The 19,441-nt window shown below is 48.0% G+C and overlaps 3 protein-coding genes across 4 annotated transcripts; 1 reads left to right on the top strand and 2 right to left on the bottom strand.

Moving 5' to 3' along the window:
• Nucleotides 1–227: 227 nt before the first annotated feature.
• Nucleotides 228–3,417, top strand: LOC123097834 (protein MODIFIER OF SNC1 11). The gene is made up of 6 exons (XM_044519671.1): nucleotides 228–577; nucleotides 2,397–2,459; nucleotides 2,552–2,677; nucleotides 2,773–2,830; nucleotides 2,938–2,993; nucleotides 3,107–3,417. The coding sequence occupies exons 1-5, from the start codon at nucleotides 330–332 to the stop codon at nucleotides 2,965–2,967; spliced, it is 525 nt and encodes a 174-aa protein (XP_044375606.1). The 5' UTR covers nucleotides 228–329; the 3' UTR covers nucleotides 2,968–2,993; nucleotides 3,107–3,417.
• Nucleotides 3,418–6,218: 2,801 nt separating this feature from the next.
• Nucleotides 6,219–8,862, bottom strand: LOC123097833 (uncharacterized). 2 transcript variants are annotated; one of them, XM_044519669.1, is made up of 4 exons: nucleotides 8,328–8,862; nucleotides 7,991–8,123; nucleotides 7,435–7,886; nucleotides 6,219–6,822 (listed from the first exon to the last, which is right to left on the bottom strand). In XM_044519669.1, exons 1-4 carry the CDS (start codon nucleotides 8,351–8,353, stop codon nucleotides 6,501–6,503), a joined length of 933 nt encoding a protein of 310 aa, XP_044375604.1. In that variant the 5' UTR covers nucleotides 8,354–8,862; the 3' UTR covers nucleotides 6,219–6,500. The 2 variants fall into 2 exon arrangements, with proteins under 2 accessions (XP_044375604.1, XP_044375605.1); XM_044519670.1 differs by having other exon boundaries at nucleotides 6,219–6,819; nucleotides 8,328–8,850.
• Nucleotides 8,863–13,791: 4,929 nt separating this feature from the next.
• On the bottom strand, nucleotides 13,792–16,050 carry LOC123097832 (pentatricopeptide repeat-containing protein At2g37310). The gene has a single exon (XM_044519668.1). The coding sequence runs from the start codon at nucleotides 15,986–15,988 to the stop codon at nucleotides 14,198–14,200; it is 1,791 nt and encodes a 596-aa protein (XP_044375603.1). The 5' UTR covers nucleotides 15,989–16,050; the 3' UTR covers nucleotides 13,792–14,197.
• Between the last annotated feature and the right edge of the window lie 3,391 nt (nucleotides 16,051–19,441).

Genomic DNA, 19,441 nt, shown 5'->3' with positions numbered 1-19,441 from the left:
TATTTTTTGAGCTTTTTTTTCGAGAATCATTTTTTAGCTTTTTTTTAGACAATAATTTTTTAAGATTTTTTTAGGGGTTCATTTTTTTAGCTAAGATGACGAAATCTGATTTGCGATGTATTTTGGAGCGGGCTGGGTTGTGCTAGTGTTCACGCACGCTAGGCCCTTTGTCTTCGAACCGACCCAAGTGGCCCATCTGCGAAGCATACAGGCAGGAGAGGGGGGCGAACCGGCGAACTCGAGCAGGAAAAAGCAGCAGAAGACCAGAAAATCTCTTGCCGCACACCGCGTCCGCGACCGTGACCTCCCTGTCCGACGAGCGCTCTACGATGGCATCTCAGGATTCCAAGCCCGCGCAAGTCCCGGCCGCCGCCGAGCTGACGGCCCCGCCGGCTGCTGCCGCAGGGGAGGCGACGAATCCCACTTCCCCGACAGCAGCCCAAAACCCTAGCCCTGCCGCGGCCGCCGCCGCCGGTGGGGCAGCCACGGATCTAGAGAAGAAGATGCGCCGCGCGGAGCGGTTTGGGACGCAGGTGGTGATGTCCGAGGACGAGAAGCGAAGCAGCCGCGCCGAGAGGTGATTGTTCTATCAAATCCCTTTTCCTAGGGTTTAGAGATTTTTTTTCCCCTCTCTTACAAGTCTGAGAGATTTGTGGTCCCTAACTCTCTAGGGGAGTCATGTTGGAAGTTATGGAGTACTTTTCTAGTTTCCGGAATTTTGATGCATTAGCCTATTATGATTGTTGTTGGCTAGCGGTTTATCTCCAGTGATAGGATAATAGTGTGCTCACCTTAGAGTTTTTTAGTTACATTGTTTTCGGTAAGCATGGATTTGATGGTATTTACGCAGGTATGAGAAATTAAGCATCACATCATTGAGTGGCTTCTGGATGTTTAGGAGTATTAGATTAAAAAAAACTATTACAACATAATGGATTATTATCAAACCGCGAAATCTTTGTTGTAAAGGTTTCCTTAAGCAAAAGAAACAAAAAACAAAACAAAACAAAGAAACAAGCGACTTAGTTGGTATATCTCCAACGGTCCAGGAGACAAGGGTGCTCATGTTTGTTGCATGTGAACTGTCCTGTAATGTTAGGCTGCTTTAGTCTAGATCGCGATGTCAAGGCCCTATCGTGAACTATAGTTAATGCCAAGTATTTTACCTGCTGAATTCTTTTCTAACCTTTCTACTCCCTCCGTTCCTAAATATAAGTCTTTCTAGAGATTTCACTAGTGACTACATACGAAACAAAATGAGTGAATCTACACTCTAAAGTGGTCTATATACATCCGTATGTAGTTTGTAGTGGAATCTCTAAAAGGACTTATATTTAGGAACGGAGGGAGTATTGTAGTTGACTACTGTAGTACAATGATTATCTTTTTTTTGACTCTATAGTCTTGACTTTAAGGTTTATTACATTGACTGCCATGGTGTTAGGATTTTAGAACCCCAATACATCCCATCTCTAATGAAACATTTGCAAATTCTCCTACTATGGTATTTACATCTACTCCCTCTATCCATATATATAGGGCCTAATGCGTTTTTCGAGGCTAACTTTGACCGCATGTTAGAGCAATAATATATGACATGCAAGTTACACAAGGCATACCGTCAAATTCGTACGTGAAAGAAGCTTCCAATGATATAATTTTCACATTATACATCTCATATACTATTAATCTTATCAATAGTCAAAGGCAGTCTTGAAAACGCATTACGCCCTGCTAATCAATGAAAACACACACATATCTGGAACTAAGCAGACAAGATTTGCAAATATGGATATTCATTTTTTTTTGGTAAACTATGCTGTAACTTTATTAACAGTTAAGTTCAGGCGTGTCATATTTATTTTGTTGTTTATGTTGGTATAAGAGTTAAGACCCGTATGGTGAATTATGTTATTATTGTACACCTTTTGTATCTATATATGGTGAAAGAATGTTACCGTTCATCACTTCTTTCTCCATTGTGTATGCTTGTGTTCCAAATATCTATGAAACATTGTGCATGTCTTATGCATACATCTGGAATGACTGGACCATTTTTTATAGTTAATGGGCTCGATTCCAACACAATTCGTTGAACTGATTGACAATCGTTATACATGCTGCATTATTTAAACTGATCAATAGTACATGAACTGGTTAGCAACGTCATTTTTATTTTTATTTTTGTTACAGTGGAAACTCAGCGTCAGTCTAGTTAAGGGAATCCTTCAATATTAGTGTGTTATCTTAATTTGATGAAAACTGAATGAGGTGTTCCCATGCTAACTAATTCTGTCTTCTCCATCACTTCTGTGGTTCCTATTTGGTTGATCTGTTGTACGCTTTTGTTATTTTAAATACTAAGAAATGTGGCTGCCAATTATCTTGTTTACAAGGTTTGGGACCGGATCTTCCAATGAAAAGATGGAGGAGCAGAAGAAGAAGTCCAGGGCTGAGAGGTGTGTGATATACACTTAATTACCTGTGATGCACTTGTATGTTCTTTACCACCCCAAATTGTGAACTGATACATACTTCCATTAATTTGTAGGTTTGGCCTTCCCACGCCCTCCTCTGATGATACCGAGGCTAAGAAAAAAGCCCGCTTAGAGCGATTTGGTCAGAGCACAGAAGTTGGCAAGGCGGAAGAAGAGAAGCGAAAGGCACGGGCCCTTAGGTAGATGAATGCGGCAGTGCCATGTCTTTTGACCGGAACCCAAATCTAACAAGTAACAGCAAGCTATATCTAACATCTCTTAACTACCATGCCAGGTTTGCAGGAGCACCCAGTGGGTCATCTGAAGGAAAGGACAAAGACACCTCCAAGCCGGTATGTCCTCCACTCTATGGCATGTTTTTGTGTAGAACTTGTGCTTCATGTTTGTTGTTGTAATTCGTTTGTCTTCCTCCTGCCCTCTGTATAAATGTGTAACACAGGATGCGGCTACCATAGCTGGCACGGCATGATGGAAAACAGTCCCTGCCTTTTTGAGGTTAGATAAAATTCGCTCTTATCATCATACAATAGCATTTGTTTCCATGATGTGGTACTGGCCGCTGTTATATATCCCATAACATGAAGATAATCAATTCCATCTTCTCGCAGGGTCGTCTCATATACGCCCCTCGAGACGTCGGTGAAGCCGTAGTTTGTACAAGACTAACAACGCCAACGGCGTCGATGCTGTCGGAGCCATTCGTGTGCTGTTTACTGTGTAGCGCTTGATGACTTCTTGCTGTACTCCGCTGGGAGCCATTTGAGTGCTGTTTACCGTGTAGCACTCGAGGACTTCCTTGCTGTACTCGTTGGCATAGTCTGTTTGCTGCTCGGTCTGGGGACACCTGTGTACTACAGTACTTCGTTTCCCTTTGTAGTGATACTACTTATTAGCCATGTACTCGTGTCTGTTTAGTTTCTGTGCTTGTATTGTTCGTTTCAGATGCGTGCTATATGCGTCCACGGTATCTGAATGTCTGGTAAGCGCATCTCCAGCAGCAACCCACAAAAATCTTTCTGCATCCGTACGCGGACAAAGGGATCAATCCACAGACGCGGATGCGGGAGGACGACATCCAAAGCTAATGGCATACATTTCAAACTTTTTACAACAAACGGACGAAATTTGTGCGAACACGATTGGATTTTACAAAATCATGATGGATTCATACAAACATCGCGGATTTCATTACATTTAAAAAAATAGACCCGCCCCTAAACATATCCTATGGCGGCGGCACCCGACGTCCAAGCCTGTGTTGTCCTCCATCTGCCGTCTCCATTTGCATTGACGATAATTTATAAAGTGAAAGTGCGGGGAGACAGACTGGCCCACATGGGACACAAGGCATCGTTGCCTCCCGTGGCCTACTCATCCTCGGAGGAGTCCACGACCTGTTTGTCGTTGGTGGACGTGAAGTCCACGATGGAAATGGTGGCGCCAGTGTTGTCTTCGTCCCACTGGTCCGGTTGATGGTTCGTCGACAGCGCGTAGGAGGCGCAGCTCGCGTTGTTCTCCTCTGCGATCACCTGCAACTGCGACTACGCGGCGGCCGCTTCCCGGTGAGTGGCAGCTTGAGCGCGGAAGACATTATAGATGGCACGCTGCTTCGCCACGGCCTCCTCGCTCGCGCTCACGATAGATCTGGCCCTTCGCTAGTCGGTGCTGCTCCAGGAGGAACAGGTTGTACCGATGTTTCTCCTGCGCCTGCTGGAACACCGACAGAGGCACCGGCGCAGGCTGCACCTCCGCAATGGCGGCGTTGAAGTGCGTCTGCGCCTGCTCCATGGTGAAGCCGGCGTGCACAAGAGGTGCAGGAACCGGGGCGGAGTCGCGGAGCCCGTCTCCATCGTGGTGTCGTCCTCGTCGTCAGAGACCTCGGGTGAGCTGGCCAGCAAGCTGGCCTCGATCCGCCTGGCACGGCGGCAAGGCCGACCACTGCGTGCTTCATCTCCGGCGACAGACTGTCCCACAGTGCTTTCCCGCTGGCGGTCATGGCGGATGTGGAGGAAAGTAGGAGGATGTGGAGCGGATGTGCTGTGTCATGGAGATAGCCGGGAGTGGTTGCCCTTAAATAGCGGATTCCGGTGAGGCCACACGGCGGGACGCCGAAGTGGGTTTCTCGACCGGCGAGCCTGCTAATGGTGGCATACGGACGGACGCGGCATTGAATGGGCGTGGTAGATTTCCTTCCCGTTTCCTCCAGTCACGCGTCTCCGACATTGAACAGGCGCGACAACGGAAACGCATTGGGGGCGACGCCCTCGGCCGACGCGCCGTTTCAAAGGCGGAGGCAGTGAGAGGTCATGCCGCCCTGAGCCGTCTTCAATTTAAGTGACACGCTCTACAGTGGCATGAATGCGGGCAGCTGGCACCGGGCAGGAATGCGTGCGGGCGAGGGATGAGGGTTTTTGATGGGTCAGGGCGGTCAGAAGCGGGCTTGAGATCAGTCCGGACTCCTGCAAACCTCCTCACGTTTGTCTCCGGTTTGCGAAAAAATCGCGTCCGGACTGCTCCGCGGATCGATAGGACCGCGTTGAATGGCTTTCATGGTCTCGACAGCTCGGTACGAACGATTATCGAAGGTTTGCGGATTTGGCTTGAAGATGCCCTAAGTGCGCATCCAGTGCATAAATGGCCCGCTATAGAAAAGCTCTGGGGAGACGGCCAGGTTAATTGCTACTCCCGTTGTTCACAAATATAAGATGTTTTACATATATTTTAATATGGGCTACATGCGGGAACAAGTACACTAAAATGTATCCAGAATTAAAAATAATAATTACTACTCTAGGACATATTATATTTGTGAGCAGGGTGTATTAGCCATCCCTTTGCTTTCCAGTGGAGAAATGCATCCCCGAACGAGATAAGCCACGTGAGTCGTTTTTCATGCCGCGAGGCAACTAGAAAACCCTAGCCGCCGCCAACGAGTTTCTTCCACCGCGTTTCTTCGGCGGCTCCCCTCCGCAGATGACCTTGATCGTCGGCGGTAAGGAGGGTCACCGGATTCACATGTGTGGATAGTTTTAGGCTAAAGTAGCTTCGTTTTTAGGCTGTTCATCGTCTTGGTTTAGACGGCGGCGATGACGGCGCTAAATAAAGATTCTTCAGATCCTTTTTCGACAAGGCGACCGGTCCTATGGTTGGGGATGGTTTTAAAAACCAGTTTGTTCAAGCAAGGATGGTGTGGCGACGACGTCATCCTCGTGGTGGACACGTGTCCTCGGGCTGCGCCGTTGCAACGGCGTCTGCTCCACGTCGACGCGGAGCTTGGGAGATAGTACAGGAGCGGATGCAGATTGTGGTCAGTATCGACGACATCTGGAAGACGAAACGTGTGTTGGGTTCCTGGTTGATGGATGACAGGTGTGGTTTCCGCCATCGGCGTCTTAGTCGTGGTGGGGCGCCAGATCTGGAGTTTGATGGCGTGTCCGAGGTGTTGCCCCGGTCTGATTCGTTCAATGCCAATGGCTTCACTTCTGGTGAGCCACCTTGAAGGTCCGCAAAGCTGCATACCAGCAATGAAGCCGCGTCGAGCTCGGGTGAGGAGGTGATCCGTCAATCTTTTCTTCGGTAGCTGCTATGGTGGTGCCGGAGGCATGTGACGGGCGTTGATGTCAAGCTCAGTGTGGTGGTGCCGGAGGCATGTGACGGACGTTGGTGTCAAGCTCAGAGATGTTCTGCTATCTTTTCAGTTTTATCATGTCGGTCCTTACGTGACTTGTAATTTAAAATTTATGATATAAATGAGACAACTATTACCATGAAAAAAAAAGAAACAACACAGGGAATTCACTTTTCATATAAATATATGCAACCACTACAACGTCTCACAAGAGTAAAACCTTATTCCAGCATATATACTCCCAACGTTGTAGATAAATACACCAGTGCAAGTGAAAGTGCAAGTGCAACACACTTGAGCTTCCGCTTCCCGGGATGCTTTTGAGACCATCGCAACAACAACAAAAGATGCTTTTGAGAACAGAACAGGCTCGGTCAGTGGCCGTATAGCTCTCGGTGCGCGACAAGCCCCTCCGACCTCCTCTGGATGGTGTAGCGCAGCTGCTCCTTGACCTGCCGCAGCGCCAGCAGGACCGACTGCACGTCGCTCGTCGCTCTCGGCTGGGGGCCCGCCAGGACCACGGCGAGCTCGTCGTTCCCTTCTTTCTCATCCTCCTTCTCCTTGGTCTCGGCCGGCTCTGCGCTGTAGTGCGGGTTGTCTACCAGCACCAGCGCGAGCCTGTCGTCGTCCTCGTCGCGGTAGCTCGCTTCGGATTTTGACGAGCCGCTGGACGCTCCAGGCTGCTCTTCTCTCCTGCTGCCGCAGAGAAATTCCGTTAGTTTGGCACAGCACAATCGGTATGATGGCGCGAAAACATAGTGGGTGCTATAAAAAGAGATGCACAGACGCATCTACTGTAAGAATCAATGGAGCGGCATAACAAATTACGCAACGGCTTCCTATCCTGGTAAAAAGGTGCGGAACACACAAAGAGGGATGCTGAAGTACAGATGTGCACGACGCCGACAATACGTCCGTCTCCTTTTCTGTCCTAAACACAATTATTCCGCTAAGTGAGGCATGCAGTACATATTGTTCCCTTCAAACCTAACATTAACAACATGATGAAACACACATGTAAAAAAAGAGGAAACGTAGCCCCCTAATTCCTGTCGGAGAAAAGTAAAAACTCTGCATAAACCAGGAGTAATCTGGAAACGCCTATGCATGCAAAACAGCCTAATAATCCATAGAGCAATGAACCAATCAACTGTTATCAACTCTTAATTAATACTTCCTCCATCCCAAAATAAGTGTTTCAAACTTAGTACTAGTATAACTTTGTACTAGAGTCGATACACTTATTTTGGGACGGAGGAAGTACTAACCAGTAAAAAGGCACTCATTGTTAACCTGCACGCCGCGTACCTCTCTGAATCACGATCAACGTCACCGGCACTGTCACCGGAACCGCACTTCTCGGCGTCGTCAGAGTCCTCCGCGCGACTCTCCTCCTCCTTGCAGACTCCAGAGCCGGACTGCTCGGACACGACGGAGAACCAGCTCCCGTCCTGGGAGGAGTTGGCCTGAGTGCAGGAACCGGCCGAGGAGCCCTTCACGCTCTCGCCGTCCCATCCCTTGTCCTCGCGAGGGCCGGACCGCACGGAATCGACGGTGCTCAGCGAGCTCGCCGGACCGTCCATCTCCGGCGCCGCCTGTTGGCCGGAGCAGGCGTTGGAGTTGGAGGAGAGCGAGCCGATGGAGCTCCCCACATCCAGAATCTTGAGGGACTCGAGCCTCCTGATGGCCCTCCTCAGCCTCCGCTCCGCCCTGTCCCTGATCTTGACCTCGTTGGAGAGCCGCTTCTCAAGCTCGTCCAACTGTCACCGAATCACAGAACAAAATTAAAGCTATACCGAACCAACAGTAGCAATAAAAGGGGTTGACGTATAGGTATGGAATGTGGATAGAGGAGAAGTGGTACCCTGGCGGCGAGCTGGTCGGCCTCCTCCTTGGCCGCCTTGGACGCCACCCTCTCGGCGAGCAGCCTCCCTCTGAGGCACTCCACCGTCCTCATGCCGCCGGCACCGCCCTCGCCGCCGCCGCCGCCATTTCCCCTGCGATCCACACAAATGAGAGAAAAAGGGCTCAGGAACTGATCCTCCTAGGATCCCCATTAACACGCCATCAACACGCAGCTCGAGAGCAGAGACAGCGCCGAGACCAAGGCGGCATCCGCGGATAAACAATCAAAGAATCTGTCCTGGAAACCGAGCAAGCATCGAGCAATCCAAGAAGGTGGCTGGCGAGTAGCGACCGACCTGCATTGCGTGGCTGGTTCAGACATTCCTCCCGGCCACCCTTGTGGACGCCACGATCTCGCAGCGTACCCGAGCTCGGCAATGGCAGGGGAAGGGGAGAGAAGAGGTGTGCGTCCGCCCGCTAGATAGCGGCAACAAGCAGCATGTGGCGGCGGCGGCTTTAGGCGCTTCTGCTAGCTGCACTGAATCTGCATGCACGCCGGTGCTTTTGAGGTGAATGGCTCGGCAGGGTATGGCGGGGTGGAGCGGCGGTTGCTGAATTCGGAGGAGGAGGCTTGAAGCGGAAGGTGTCTCCCTCCCTCTCTATACGTCTGTTGCTGGCGTGAGAAGCGTCGAGAGGCTAGTAGGAGGCAGGGGATTTGACGGAGGATTTGAGATGACCACAGTGACGGCCGGCCGGCTCTGTCCGTGACTGCCACCCGTGAGGCGCGTTACTGGCGTCACCAGAGGCCCTCTTTCACTCTACTGTAGTAGTAGTAGTATACATTCTTTTCACAGTTTTCTCCAACGTAGGAGAATTTGCAAATCGAGAAGCATAATGATCCCATGGTTCACGTTCATAAATAGAACTCCGAATGCAGGAGTCACATGGGAGGCGGTGTCGAAACCATAATACTATACAGTTGGCGTCAGCCAAGTGCCATGGCAACTCGACTCAACAAGTCAATTGTATAGTGGCAGCACACACAAGCTCAGCCCTTGACTAGCTAACGGAGCTTGCAAAGCGCATGCATGTGGGACTGAGATGGTAACACTCACTGATTCCACTGATAAAAGAAAAGAAAACTGGATTAACAAAGAGATGGCCACAGGAGGGGACATGTGGGGTCTTGGCCTGGGGCCTCGTAATCTGCAATGTGGCAAGACTGATAACATAACAGAGGGAGGGCAGAAAGAAAGCCACGTGAAGGGCAGCGCTGCTCGCTCATTCAACCCGCTTGCGCTTGCTGTTGCTCGGCCCCATCACCTCACTCACCTTTGCCGCTCTTTTGCCCGTGGGTTTTAGCAGTTCGTAGCAGCGCCCTCAATTCGAAAGTGCTCTGCACACGATTGACTGCTGGACGATGTGTGCCCGACGGAAGCAGGAGCCACACAGATTAAAAACCCCAGCTAATCCTACGGTCTACCTGACTTGTCGTCTGTGGGTCGTGCGTCCATCCGTCGTGTGTATAGCAGTGCTCCCCTCAATTCTGTGCACCGACCTCTCCGTGTTGTTGTTGTTATGCATGTGAACATACGTGATAATGCAAGAAAATTCAGGACGAGGACAAAGGCCAAAACGCTTGGGGCGTCCTTGTCGCGGTGCCTCACGAGCGGCCTGTGCTCCAGCCGAACTGAATCGGAGAGGTAACCGACAAGATGCGCTAGTGTTAACAATGACACCTGAGCTGTCCTCTCGCATATTATTAGCTCTAACTACGAGCATCAGAGGAGCATGGTTGCTCCTAACTACTCCCTCTGTTCACTATTATAAAATGTTTTAACTTTTTTTTCTAAATTAGGTGTATGTAGATAGTACATTTTAGTGCATTTATTAACTTATTTCAATCCATCCAAAACATCTTATAATAATGACGGAGGGTACTGGTGACTAGGGAGGTGTGAGTGGTCTTAGTGAAAAATGCACCTACCTTTGGTTTGTTTGATTCCCCTGCTACTGCTCACGCTTCTGCTCTTCTTGGTACAACAATTCCTCACCCAGGCCATCCCAGGAGGGCAAATTTGACCATTTTGATCTGTGGATAAAATCATTTCACAAAATGAACTGTTTTTAAGAAAAATCACTCAGCTGACCTTTTTGAGTGGCGCCCGACATGAAGGCACCACACTACACTGTGCAACGCCTGACTGACAGGCACTACACGCCTGTCCAGCGTCGCATCCAGGACTGCCTAAAAATTATAAGTCAATGTGCAGCACCTAGCCTCTAGGCGTTGCACTAGTGGTTGCATACAAAATGAAGCAACCACTAGTGCAACGCCTAGACGTTAGGCACTACACTGTATAGTGTGGTGCCTAGCTCTCAAGCGTTGCACACTGACTTAGTAATTTTCGGATCACCCGGGTGCGACGCTGGCTAGGCGTGCAGCGCCTGACCTGTCAGTCAGGCGCTGCACAGTGTAGTGTGACGCCTTCGTGTCGGGCGTCACTCAAAAAGGTCAGCTGAGTGAAATTTTTTTAGGAACAGTTTATTTCGTGAAATGATTTCATCCATATGTCAAAATTGTTAAATTTGCCCCACAGAAGCTTCACATAGAGCCATGAACGAATGTACTCCCTCCGTAAACTAATATAAGAGCGTTTAGAATACTAAAATAGTGATCTAAACGCTTTTATATTAGTTTACAGAGGGACTACCTGGTTAGTAGTACTCCCTCCATTCCACAATGTAGTGCTTCCTCTATCCCCGTGCTTCAACTTTGACCGTAAATTTAACTATCAAGACCGATTGCGGCGGGAGCAAAAGTTATATCAGTGAATTCGTATTCGAAAGAAGTTTTTAATTATGTAACTTTTTCTCCCGCCGCAGTCGGTCTCGTTCGTCAAATTTATGGTCAAAGTTCGACCTTGGGAAGCGTGGGCGTACTATATTTTGAAATGGAGGGAGTAGTACGTATACAGAAAGCACTCATGAATGTACCTGAACAATGGGCAGGAGATGGACAGTGAGCTGGGGGCATTATTCATGGATGTCAGGGTCCGTACCGTGCGCTGCATCCTGCACAGAGTCTTTGGATTCGGAGTGCTGCCGCCGCCCCCTCAACCATGTTTTGACACCTTGCATGGGAAGACAGACACTTGGACTAGAGCTCTATACTATTCAGTAAAAAAATTATGCTTTGACACGACGGTCAGACTGGATTTTGGCCGGTCAAGAAAAAGGAGAAAAGGGTTGGAAAGCCAGTACAGTAGCGGTTAAAGTGTAAAGAGACCAAAGTAGAAGAATAAAGATCACAGGATGGAGGCTCTACAGTCTGTACCTGTCTTGTTCCAAGAATTTAACCGTCCGGCAATGTACTGTATGTATTCTTCTACAACCGGTCCAACCTCCTCCCATCATTTCCGATCTTGGAGTGGAAGCTTTTGCCAGAGGCAGATGGACGATGATGATGCTGGGCTTCTCCGGCAAGTGATTGCAGACACGCATAGCCCATGCCACATGCCATGCTTTGCTCGCCTACACAGCCAACGCACAGAGGACACATATACTGATATACGCTTTCTCTTACCGTTGGCCATTACCGTGATCCGGGAGGTGCATCACGTGCACAAGAGTATACGTACTCCGTCCGCACGCACGCATGCATGCATAATACTCCCTCCGTTCCTAAATACTTGTCTTTCTAGGCATTTCAAATGACTATCACATACGGATGTATGTAGACATATTTTAGAGTGTAGATTCACTCATTTTACTCCGTATGTAGTCACTTGTTGAAATGCCTAGAAAAACAAGTATTTAGGAGCGGAGGGAGTACAGTAGTAGCACCAAGACAAAAATTCTGACCATTTTGAAACTCCAGATTTGGATCGAGACACGGGAACGGACAAGACGCAGAGTAATTAACCACCTGCCAAGTTTCAAATTCAAAAGTTGTCAAGAAATGCATGCTGACGGTGGGGATATCTCTATCTCTACTACTATAGTACATTTGAATTCAGATTAGCTGTCCATCAAGATTCATGAGCAACTGTGAGCCACCGTTTATCAGTAATTAACCACCTGCCAACATGACTCCATAATCTTTCTGGAACACTCACGGCACCGAATGCTACGACACACCACACGTGCTGGTGCAAATTAAAGTCTGCTATTTTGGATCTTTTGTGGCTATTTTGAACTTCATTGCTCAATGACGGGAGGTCTGGAATATTTAGCAAACAACTAACATTTGTCAAATCAATGGGTGAACATATACTCCCTTCGTCTTAAAATATAAGACATTAAGCTTTTACAAATCAAAGCACTCGACGTCGTTTGTATCCACCGAATTCCAAATGCAGCACCTTGACAATCCTTTATCAAAATCCAACAAATTAAATGATGAAGTCACTTTTTCGCAAAAAAAAGGTGAAAAACACGCGCGTTCCTTCTACTAGTATACATAATGCCAAAATGGAAATGAAGTGACAACAGCCCCTCTGATATAGTGATATGCCTTGTTGCTTGAGTGCTTGTTGTTGTGTGGTAATTTTTTCACCGCACTACTACGCGTGTGTGTGCGTGCTATGATCCAAATTATCGAGTGTTCCACTTCCACCCGGACCACCTCCATGCATGATGCATCGTCTTATGCTCTCATCGCATATATGCTGAGATGGAGGTGCGTGGCTAGCTGTACACTATGTATGATTAAAGAGATGCATTTCTTCACAAATCTAAAAAAGAAACATGATTGTAGTGATGGGGATGATTATACTCACTTGGCTTCACTTGAACTCCAAGCTAGGCTCCGGGGTGTCTTGCACCGCCACGCATCGATTGCAGGCTGTTGTTTTCGCCTCATCAAAGTTCCCACCGGTAACATTGTGTCCTTTCCTCGTTTGGGCGGCCTTTCGGCCTGTGAAGTTTTAGCATGTGAGCAGTGTGGCCACACAACGAAATAACAGGCATATATGCTTTCCTGGTAGTGAGTCCAGAATAAGTTAGGTAACCAACCTGGGAGCAGCTTGCGTGCTGTTCTTCTTCTGGACTTCATGAGCTGGGAAATGGAGAAGTAGAATGATCCAAGCATGTGAACCATAATCAACCCCAAAAGGCAGATCTTGTTGTGCAATCTCTTTGCAGACCTAACTTAGGTATTTCTACATATGCGGACAATGTTTCGAAAACAGGAACTTCACGTAAAATTTACAGGAATCAGTTTATTTTCTGCAGGAAGAAAAAAGTTCTAAATGATATTTTAACAGTGCAAATACCAAGTACACACAAAGATGCACATCTGAATCATGGGTGCACATGATCCTAACTCCTAAGAGTAGCTTTACTTTTCCATATTAATGCGACAAGGAAAAGCCATTATTCATTCGATCTAGGGTGTGGAAGCAACTTTTCTTCATGAAATCGATTCTTCTCATCTAGCCACATCTTAGTATTACATCCAGAAGGAACATGCCATGCTTGACATCCTGAAGCTTAGAATACGGTTGCTCTTGCTTCTAAGAAACTATGATCATGAAATTATATGTTGCTTCAGTAACCGATGTATTGAAATAACAAATAAAAATAAGAGAAGTATTGTCAGCTCACAGTACAAAAGGTTCAGATGAGAATATCATGGAAGCAATGCTCTCATTATTCATTGGATCTAGGGTATGAAAGGAACTTTTTCTTTATGGAATCGATTCTTCTGCACCTTGATATTAGTATTTCATAAAGAAACAGATCAGGCTTGGCATCCTGAAGCTTAAAACTAGACTGCTCTTGGTTCTAAGAAACTATGGTCATGAAATTATCTGTTCCTTTGGTAATTGGTGTCATTGAAATAGCAAATAAAGATAAGAAAAGTATCATCAGCTCATAGTACAAAAGGTTTAGAAAAGAATATCATGGAAGCAATGCTCTCATTGGCTGTCGTCCAAGAATTTGTTGCTCAATCAAATCAATATGATTGACCATCAGGTTCTGAATAAGATGGTCCATGTAAATCCAAAAGGCTGGTACCTATCAGGCTTGAAAATTACATCTCAATTGTTGGATCTATTGAATGTCATCACTATAAATTGTCTCCATTCAACAGTTAGGTCGATGCCATGCTCTTGTCTATAATTGAATCCGATTAATCAACCAACAACCAAATTAAGTTTCTGTTGCCCGCTTTGCTAACAATATATCTGCAGCAACCATTTCTAGCAGACTATAGAACCCCTCAATTCCAGCTACACCCAGGAACTTTCTCCAATCCAACTCCCCACAACATGCTCCTTATGATTTCAGCTTCTTCCCATTTGCCAGCATTTGAGTACAGATTAGCCATCACAACATAGTTACCTGTGTTCTTAGGCTCTATTATGAACAGTCGATCAAACACAAACCGACCAAGCTCAACATCACCAACTGCTGCTGCTCCATTAAGCAGTGCACCCCAGACCTTTGCATTTGGCTCAAAAGGCATCTTGTTTACAAGGTCAAGTGCATCTTTAAGCATACCAGCACGGCTGAGTACAGAAACCATGCAAGCATACTGCTCCATCACAGGACTGATACCAAACATAGCTTGCATGGAGTGAAAAAATTCACGAGCTTCGGTTACCTTGCCCGCATGAGCACATGCAGTAAGCACAACAGTGAAAGTTACAGTATCAGGCCTAGTGCCAGCACTGACCATCTGATTGAACAGGTCCAGTGCCTCCGTAACATCTCCATGAGCTGCGACAGCCGAAATGATCGATGTCCAGGCAATTGTGCTTCTATTCTCATGCAATTCAAACACCTTCCTGGCCATATCAAGAAATCCAGCCTTTGAGTAAGCATCGATCAATGCACTGACAACATTGTTGCTCTGATCATAATCATTTCTTATCACATAACCATGAGCTTGCTTTGCTCCCAGTAGGGTTGAGAACAACGGTGCTGAGGGCATGATGATTGAAAGAGTAGCTGTATTGGGCAGTATCCCAGCACCCATCATCTCATGAAGCAATCCAAGAACATCAGACTGGCGTCCATTTTGTATCAATCCAGAAATCAACGCATTCCATGTGTTGATGCCTTTAGCATCTGCTTGACGGAAAAGATCCATTGCCTCATCGACATGCCCATTGTTCATATAACCAGTAATCATGGCGCTGTAACTGACCGCATCTTTCTTAGGCATCCTTTCAAGCAACTGTCGTGCATAGTGCAACCGCCCACATTTGGCGTAAAACCCCACGACTGAGTTCCATGCTGCAATGTCCATATCAAGCCCACTCTCATTAGCAATTCGGAGGACATAGGCCCCGAAATCAACAGCCTTGAGCTGGGCACAAGCATGCAGCACACTTGTCACCGTGACGCTGTTTGGCCGAACGCCACTGCCAGCGCAAGCCTGCACCAACTCATGGAATAACTCCAAGCACTCTGCGTACCATCCTCCACTGGCGTACGCTGATATAAGAGAGTTCCAGGACACGACGTCCTTGCGTGGCATTTGGTCGAACACCGCGCGAGCGGAGCGCATGTCCCCAGCATTCGCGTAGGCGGTGATGAGCCCGTTGGACACGAAGAGGTCCGCGCCAAACCCGCGCAGGAACGCGAGGGCGTGGAGCTCCCCGGCGACGAGAGGGGACAGGCCCGGCCCGGACGCGGCGAGGGACTTGAGGAGCGCGGAGACGGTGATCTCGTCGGGGGACACGTCGGAGGCCGCGAAGAGGCGAAGAGCCGCGGAGGGTTGGGGCGAGTGGAGGGAGAGCGCGATGAGGATGGCGTTCCAGGCGAAGAGGTTGGGCTGCGGGATGGCGTCGAACACCCTGCGGGCGTCGTGCAGGCGTCCGGTTCTGGAGTAGAGTGAGATGAGCTTGGAGGCGAGGAAGTTGGAGGGGATCACGGAGAGGGTGGCGAGGCGGGCGTGGAGCTGCCTGCCGGCGGCGAGGTGGCCGGCTTCCGCGCAGCGCTGGATGAGGTCACCGTACACGCGGGGGTCCGGCGGCACGGCGGTGAGCCACGCCGGTAGCCTCATCCCCTGTTCATGACTCGCGAGGACTCTGCTCTGCTCTGTTTTGGGGGGCGGGTTTCTCAATTCGACTTGCGGCCGCTAGATTTAAATCCACGTGTGATCTAAGCCGTTGAGAGCGGGCAAGGTGGACCAACTGAAAGAGTTTCTTTTTTCTTTTTTTCTTTTTTTGAGATGGGATGACCACCAAGTTTTTTTTTGAACACAGTACAGACGCAAGCGCTCATATACACGCGCATACACTCACCCCTATGAACGCACACACGCACACTCTACCCTTATGAGCACCTCCGAATGACTGAGCCGGCATATCTTGAAATTTACGAAGTCACCGTAGGTACCTCATCCAAAAACATGTGTTGGAGTGACCTCAAAATTGCCCTTATCCACGGACAGCAGGGGATCAGTCCTCATCTGTCCATCCGAACAACCATGCACCCTACTCCCTCCGTCCCAGACGGAGGAAGTATTTTGTAAACTCCAAATCCATGCATGCAACGTCGATCAACACAAACACACAAACTATACTAAAACACACACACATACACAAACTACATAGGATATATTAGTTTATACATAGTTCATACATAGCATACTACAAATACAAGACAGACCATAGTTCGATAAAAAAAGACATTGAACGAGGCACACTATATTTATATCTATATCTATATCTATACCTACTAATAAAATGAGGTGATATTCTTGATTTCATCTCGCTTTGATGATATATTTTTTAATCGAGGTGGTACTATTTTTTATGCTGCGTAAGTTCAAAATCACTAATTAAGGGGTACTCGTTGCAAAGAACACTCCACCTTCTCAGGTCGCGACAAGTGGCGCACATGCAGCGCGCCACTTGTCGCAACCTGGGAGTTTTTCCCTTTTTCGTAGATCTGTTTATTCAAAATATTTTATCTCTTAAACCGTGCGTCTAATTCTCGAACCGTTTTCACCGTTGGATTCCTCGTGTCAAGATCTTCAAAACTAGATCCCATGTTGATAGGTTTCGACAAACTTTTTTCATGAAAAAACCAGACGAAAAAACCGAACCGGGAGCACGAGTTTTTTCCTTTTCCGAAAGAGGCACGCCCGTGCCTCTTGTGAGATCACAACCGTGCCTCTCGTGGAAGCAAAACCGTGACTCTCGTGGAAGGAAAAAAAACAGAAAACACGTTTTTTTCGTTTCCGAGAGGCACGACCGTGACTCTCGCGATAGCACAACCGTGCCTCTCGCGGAAGCGAAACCATGACTCTCATGAAAGAAAAAAAATCAGAAAACGCGTATTTTTTTCCCTTTCCGAGAGGCACGGCCGTGACTCTCGTGAAAGCACAACCGTGCCTCTCACGGAAGCAAAACCGTGACTCTCGCGAAAGAAAAGAAAAAACAGAAAACACGTTTTGTTTTTCCCTTTCAAAGAGGCACGGCCGTGACTCTCGCGAAAGCACAACCGTGCCTCTCGCGGAAGCAAAACCGTGACTCTCGCGAAAGAAAAAACAGAAAACACGTTTTTTTCGTTTCCGAAAGGCACGACCGTGACTCTCGCTAAAGCACAACCATGCCTCTCGCGGAAGAAAAAACGTGACTCTCGCGAAAGAAAGAAAAAAGAAAACGCGTTTTTTCACGAAAAAAATTCAACTTTTTTTTATCGAAAAGCTAAGGAAGACCGGGGGAGAACCAAAACGTCTAAAAAACGAAAAAAAACCGTTTCAAAAGCCGAAAAAACGCGTGTGGAAAAATAAAAAAATAAAATCCAAAGGGAGCGTCGAGAGCGCGGCACGTGGCGAATGGCTGAGAGCGCGCCAAGTGGCGCTGATCGTTGCGAGGCTCCCGAAGGAGCGCTCGTTAACTAGTTGCTCTCGCGTAAGTTCACTCACATTTTTGTTTCTGGCCTGCATGATCGCTTGACTGGGCCAGTGTGGGCGATCGAAGCCCATCTAGGCAAAAAAACAATTCTTTTTAGGCAACATCACGAAGCTTTTATTAATTCGTCACAATGTTTACAGGGACGGATGGTAAATTCCCGGGATGACCTAACCAAACATGGCGGCCACCACCGAGAGATAAAGCATGCTTCGCTAAGTTGTGAGCTTCAAAATTTGAGCTCCTAAACTCATGACTGAAATTACAAAAATCAAAAGCTAAAGAATGTTCGACTATCTCATGAATGACTGCTCCGTAGCTTGCCAAATTCTCCTTATGTATGTCCTGCATCACCATTTTGCAGTCCGATGCAACTTGGATGCGCCTCAAATAGAGATCATCCGCTAGTGCAAGTGCCTCTCTAATGGCAAGTGCTTCCAAAGTCGGGGGATCCACAGTGTATCTAAAAGAAAGAGTCGAGGCTCCCATAAACATACCTCTGTCGTCTCTGCAAATTACCCCCACTGTCCCACCATTTCTGGTTACCGCTGCGTCGGCGTTAAACTTCGCGTACCCTGATGGCTGTGCAAGCCACCGCGCTGGTCGGGCGCTGGTAGGAGGGGTCGAGGATGGTTGCCTCTGATGGGTCATTCGTAGCTCATCCAAATATTTTGATATGAAGCTGTTGACAGAGTATGGTGCCTGAAATATATTCTCATGAATTGCTTTACGCTCGCGTACCAAAGTGCCCAGAGCGTCACCATCAGGCGATCGAAAAGGTCTTTCGTCAATATTTCATCCGGAGCCAAAGCCCAAACACTTGCTGCCATCGGACATGAAATAAGAGCATGTTTCCATGTATCAGCCGCCCCACATAACAAACAAGTGTCCTCTGTTGCCATGTGACGATGTTTGAGGACCGAGCCCGTAGGCATGGAATGACGAGCTAGCCGCCACACGAACACCTTAAGTTTGGATGGTACTTGCATGTGCCAGATCATGGACCACTTCTTGGTGTCTTGATGCTCATAAGATGTACCGTCCTCCTCAGCTAACCATGCCTCCCTGCTATGTTTCGTTTTTAGTATCATTCGGTAAGCAGACGAACACTGAAATTTCCTCGAGGCTCCTCATGCCAGGCCCAGAAATCTCCCACCCGGCGAGTACATAGCGGAATCCGTAGTATCTCTTCCGCATCAATGTGGGTGAACACCGAACGTACCAGGTTTTCATTCCACGTTGCCGATGTTGGATCTATAAGCTGCGCCACTCTCGCCGGAGGGTTCTGAACGAGTGAGCATATAGGTCGCTTAAGACCATCACGTGGGATCCAGTTATGCCGCCAAATATCAGTCGTCTCCCCGTCTCCAATGCGCCTGATGACCCCCTGCACCAGGATGTCCCGACCATGCAAAATCGCCCGCCATATCTGGGATGGGTGCGATCCCAGTTCGACTTGAAGGAGAGAGCAGTGTGGGAAGTAAACTGCCTTGAGGATTCTGGCGCTGAGCGAGTTGCTATCTGTCAGGGTGCGCCATGCCTGCCTTGCCAGTAGGGCGAGGTTGAAAATCTCCATGTCACGGAAACCTAGGCCC

Source organism: Triticum aestivum, chromosome 4D (genome assembly GCF_018294505.1).
Source record: "Triticum aestivum cultivar Chinese Spring chromosome 4D, IWGSC CS RefSeq v2.1, whole genome shotgun sequence".
Taxonomy (NCBI): domain Eukaryota; kingdom Viridiplantae; phylum Streptophyta; class Magnoliopsida; order Poales; family Poaceae; genus Triticum; species Triticum aestivum.
This window is presented reverse-complemented; position numbering and strand designations above follow the sequence as displayed.